Source organism: Arachis hypogaea, chromosome 3, assembly GCF_003086295.3.
Source record: "Arachis hypogaea cultivar Tifrunner chromosome 3, arahy.Tifrunner.gnm2.J5K5, whole genome shotgun sequence".
NCBI classification, from domain to species: Eukaryota; Viridiplantae; Streptophyta; class Magnoliopsida; order Fabales; family Fabaceae; genus Arachis; species Arachis hypogaea.
Genome location: NC_092038.1, coordinates 3,294,420 through 3,299,862, shown reverse-complemented (window position 1 = coordinate 3,299,862; position 5,443 = coordinate 3,294,420). Strand labels below are relative to the sequence as shown.

The 5,443-nt window shown below is 32.7% G+C and overlaps 2 protein-coding genes across 2 annotated transcripts; one reads left to right on the top strand and one right to left on the bottom strand.

Annotated features, from left to right (window-relative positions):
- Positions 1–5,174, bottom strand: LOC112788714 (UDP-glucose iridoid glucosyltransferase). The gene is made up of 2 exons (XM_025830458.2): positions 4,234–5,174; positions 1–3,301 (listed from the first exon to the last, which is right to left on the bottom strand). Exons 1-2 carry the CDS (start codon positions 4,697–4,699, stop codon positions 2,382–2,384), a joined length of 1,386 nt encoding a protein of 461 aa, XP_025686243.1. The 5' UTR covers positions 4,700–5,174; the 3' UTR covers positions 1–2,381.
- Positions 23–460, top strand: LOC112788741 (18.2 kDa class I heat shock protein). Its single transcript, XM_025830460.3, has one exon. The coding sequence runs from the start codon at positions 23–25 to the stop codon at positions 458–460; it is 438 nt and encodes a 145-aa protein (XP_025686245.1).
- Positions 5,175–5,443: the final 269 nt, after the last annotated feature.

Sequence of the window (5,443 nt, the reverse complement as noted above, 5' to 3'; positions counted from 1 at the left end):
GAGTTAACAGAGTGGGTTGAGGATGTCGATAGTGCCAATCAAGCAGGATGGTGAGGGCGAGGGGTCTAACTCTTTGGTTGATGCATTCTTGGGTTCCCGTATGGAGCTGTGGGACCCCTTCCACTTCATGCCCGCCCCGTTCTCCCACATGTTGTCGGGTTTGGGACTCGGGTCATCGATGAACACCCGGTTGGACTGGAGGGAGAATTCGAAGGCACACGTGTGGAAGGTGGTGCTACCTGGGTTCACGGATGAGGACGTTCTGGTTGAGCTCCAAGACGAGAGGGTGCTTCAGGTGAGCGTGGAGAGCGGCAAGTTCATGAGCAGATTCAAGGTACCTGATGACGCTAACCTTGAGCAACTCAAGGCCAATATGCACAACGGGGTTCTGCTTATCACTGTTCCCAAGTATCAACAAGCCTCCAACATTAGGGTCGTTGAGATTGAAGGCTCTGATTGATTCCCTGTTTGCTTGCTTATCACTGTATGTTAATTAAGAATGTATACCATATGTGTGCGGTTTAACTAATGTATGTATGAAATGTTAGTGTTTACCAGTTAGTTACTATTCAGTGGGTTTTAGGTTTCAAGACTCGGATGAGTTGCAAGAGGTATTAGCTTAATTATGAGATTTTGGGTTTGATCTCCTTACGGTTATTTATAGTAGATATTGTAACATTAAGAGGAAAATGATAGGTTATTAAAAGCAACTAAACTCATGAGGTCAACTAATTATTATTACCCTTAGAATCTGAAATATTTCTTCTTAACCATGAATCCGAATCTTTGGGAGTATTTGAGCCTTGTTCCTGGCCTAGAGAAATAGTTCCTAACAGCTCCATCGCCTGCCGTTCTTGTTGGGAAGAACGAATGTAGCGATTCCTTCAACGTTTTCAACCCTATTAATGGTGCTCTCAGCATGCAACATTTCAAGTAAACAATATGGCAACTTGTTGAGTTGTTGGGCTAGTTTTGTTAGGTTGTTTTTGTACCAAGTATCATTCAAACAACTAACAATAATTTCAATAATCAACCAAGACTTTACAACATTAGATTGAAAAAAAAAACCACAAAACTATAAATTCATTGAACCTACCAGTGGAAAAAGTGTGTCAAATTAAAGGATATAGTGGAGATCAGACTTGGAGGACGGTGAAGTAGCTACATATCTAGTGAGGTGAGGGAAGAAGGGAAAGGGACTTCTAACTATTTATGTTGTCTCATTCTATTGGTTTAAACTTTTTAAATTAGTGATTTTATAATATAATATTAAAATTTAAATATTTTTTTCGAAAAAAAATTACACATAAATAATTATATCTCGAACAACATAATTCGAATGAATCTGCCTACCCCTATATACTTTACTTACACATGCTATGGTATAGGTGGGCCGTGGCCATTATTAATGTGACACTATTTTCTCATTTACGTTTGGTCAAATTAAATAGGAATTAGGAATTAGGAAATCACAAATAGGCATATCATACAATGTTTAGGAATTAGGAAATCATATCATTACGATTCTCGTAATCTTAATCCCCTAATCCATTGCATATATAAACACAAGAAATGTCTTAATTACATTGGGTGAGGAAAAAAATCGGTTATAAACTTCTACATGATATCGAATTACATATTTTTTAAAGTGAAAATTCACATTAAATCAATTTTATATGAAGCTGATATTTAAAAGCTTTTAAATAAAAATTTAGTCAAATCAGTCAAATTAACTAATAGCTCTCAGATATTAATTTCATATGAAGTTGACTATACGTGAGTTTTCACCATTTTTGAATCATGAAACGTGTTTAATTAATTTAAAATATAAAAACACGCACAAATATATATTACTAATGAAGAAAAGTTTTTCATAATGAAAAATTCTTGCACTGTTTTATTATCAATGCAAAAAATATTTAGGGTTAATCTTCACGTAAAGAAGTAAGCCTTGATAATAAACTATGCATTTATTTGAAGCTTGTAACTTTACATAAAGATAAGTATGAACATCTTTTTTTCAGTTTGTACAAGAAATATGTTTTTTTAAAGGAGGATGTTAGGGGATAATGATTTTATTAAACAATATGAACAATCATCAATCAAATAAAAATACACTACACTTTTAAATTAATTTTTTAAATTTTAATATTAAAATAACCATTTGTACATTAATAAAATGAACATTCGATATATCTATTATTTACATTGTTTAATATTTTCATTGTTCACCTGTACTTTTCTTTTTTTAAAACGTAAAAAACACGACTGTGTCTAAAGAACCAACAAAAGAACATTCTAGTATGCAAAACAATGTTATACATTATCATGAGCTACACCGTGGAAAAGAAGAGGTAGTGTACTGTAGAGTGAAGCCATGACTATGACGAGTTATGATTATTATGTTGTGCAGAAGAATTAGAAGAAGACATGACGATAGCATGAACAATTCCATTTAAAGCATCATTATCTCTAACACTTATCTTAATTTTATCCTTCATCAACACCGCTTTCTCTCTCATTAACTTTCCTTCCTCACTCACCATCATTCTCCTCACCGCACCTTCCACCTCATCCCTCTTTATTCTCATCTCCGAGCATTCTATTCCCACCTTCCATACATTACTCACCAACCTTGCATTCACCCTCTGGTCTCCGAAGCACGGCTGACACATCATCGGAACCCCAAAGCACATGCTCTCCAGCGTCGAATTCCATCCACAGTGGCTCCAGAACCCTCCCACTGCTCTATGCGCCAGAACTTCTCTCTGCGGTGCCCATGTTACTATTCTACCCTTCTTTCTCGTCGCACTTTTCACTTCTTCCGGAATTGACTCTATCGTTTCTGGTCTTATCACCCATAGAAACCTTTGTTCGCTGTTTGTTAAGCCGTATGCCACTTCAATTAGTTCCTTCTCTTCCCAGCTTGCTATGCTTCCTAAACTCACATACAGAACTGAACATGGCTCTTGTTCGTTCAGCCATGTTATGCAGCTATAGTCTTCTTTCATGAGGCTTGTTGAACAATTATTATTCTTCTCTTGTGTTTCTGATGACGCCATACACATATGTAAGGGTCCTATGGAAAACACACCAACTTTGTAGAGTTTTCGGAGTTTTTGGAGCGATGAAGATTCAAGGAATTCAATGGTGTTGAAGATGACACCTAATGATGGTTTCACTGAGAATGATTCAGTTACTTGTTTCACCATGATATCAGTTGCAGATTCTCCCAAATTAAAAATTGGTAGATCTTTGAATCGTAGAGGTTCAAGTCCTTCCACCATCTCCATACTAAAATCTGTCAACAAAATTTCTAGCCAGTTAAGGATTTTTGTTCAACTTGAAATCAACACATTTATATAAACATGTTTAATTCATAAATATACACTTATTACTTGTTACTTATAATTTCATTCCTAATACATATTTCAAAAATATTTACAAGTGATTATATTTTATTATTTAAAAACTATATTAAAGAAGCAATTATAGTATATATTTCTAAAATTATGCACATATTATTACTCTAAAAATAGATACATATTTCTATTTTGTTTTCCTTTTTGGTAACTACCACTTCGTGTGAATAGCTGCAATCTCATACTTTCTAGTTTCGGTTGTACAATATTGACTTTGCCATATAGCTCATTAGTATTCAATTTTGCTAAAAGGCACAACAAAAATAAACTAACAACTTTACATATTTAAAATTTTAAAAATTACAATTTCAAGCTTTATATTAAATTTGCTATTTTTTTATTGTCCACTTAAATGGAATTGTTGTTGAAGTTAATTGAAATAAAACTTTTAATTTTTTAATTTTGAATAAAATATTCTTATATTAAATAAACAATATAGCAAAACTCATAAAATAATATTATGACATAGCCTTTATTTTAAGTTTGAGTCAACATGTAAAATACGTCTTTATTTCGTATGTTAAAACATGTAACATAATAAATAACATAATTATTCATCTTTGTTTGATATATATATATATATATAATTAATTAATTAATTTTCAACTATTGAAAATAAGAATTAATTGCTTTTAAAACACTCATTAAATATATTCCAAAAATTTGAAAGAATTTCTCGTTAGAGCAAAGAGTTAATTAAGATGATATATACTCTTAACATAATTAATTATATAGAACACACACAAACAAACTCTAGCTTTAATTTAATTATCATTGAAGCATGCATGCACATAATATATAAATTGCATACCTTGTAAGGGAAGATATCCGTTTCTTTGTAGCATAGATAACCAATGGTAAGAGAGATAATTAGTAGCACATGTGGTTCTGAAGAGTATGGTAGGAAGGTTGAGTTCTCTAGCCACAGAATCAATAAAGTGCATTAAGCCATCATAGATAACACATGAAATCTTCTCTTCCTTGATGATCCTAACCAAAACCTCCTTAAGCGGTGTGACACAATTGGTGTTGAGGTGTGAAGAAATATGAATAAAGTTCTTGGAAGAAACGGTGTATGAATTGGGTAAACCGTCATGAAAGGGTACAAAAGTAAAATCAGGGTGGTTAGTTGGGTCAGGGGAATTGAATTTGGTGTGTACTACAGTGATGGAGAAGCCCTTAGAATAAAGAATAGTGGCTAATTGAAGCATAGGTGTCATGTGGCCTTGAAGGGGTGGTGGAATAACAATTAAGCGGTGATTTGATGCCATTATCATGAATCTTTGATTGACAGATGTATAAGGTTGTAGTGGAGATTATATTGAAGTGAAGATTCATTCAAAGAAATTCAGTAAGCACAAGGCATAAGGCATAAGGTATGTGCAAAACTTATAAGGGGTGCTTTGATGCCATTATAGCTTTTTTCTTTGAGATTGACGTGGTTTTATATTTTGTTAATTTCTAGAATCTCCTTAAAAAGAAGTCTCATCTTTGTTAATCCCAAGATGCTAGGCATAAGGTATGTGCCTTTGACATTATTGGACTCATCATCATATAGTCAATGATTTACAGCGCCCATAAGTTAGAGTGCATTGAATTCATCGTTTAATAAACATAATACACTAATAATTTTAGTCTTTTATTCAAGTATAGTAAAATTCACCATCAATTCATTTTTTTTTTTTTGTTACGGTTCAGACATTCATTGCTTCCAATTGAGTCTCAAGTACTACAATTCGTCAGACTAATCACATTTTTCTGAGAGCATTATTGAATTATAAGATATCTTTCACCAAATATTAAGTGGAACTTCTATTCTACTGAGATATATTACCTTATCTTAATCATATGCATTTTAAAGTTTGATTGATTTAAATGTTTGGGTAACTTATAATTACCACTTTTTTTGTCAAATTCAAAAATTGTAAGCTGATTGAAAGTCTCCATTTTTTTTTGAAAAATAATTCTCATATAGTTACTACTTAACATAATTAACATTATGTTTATAAGAATATTTGGTG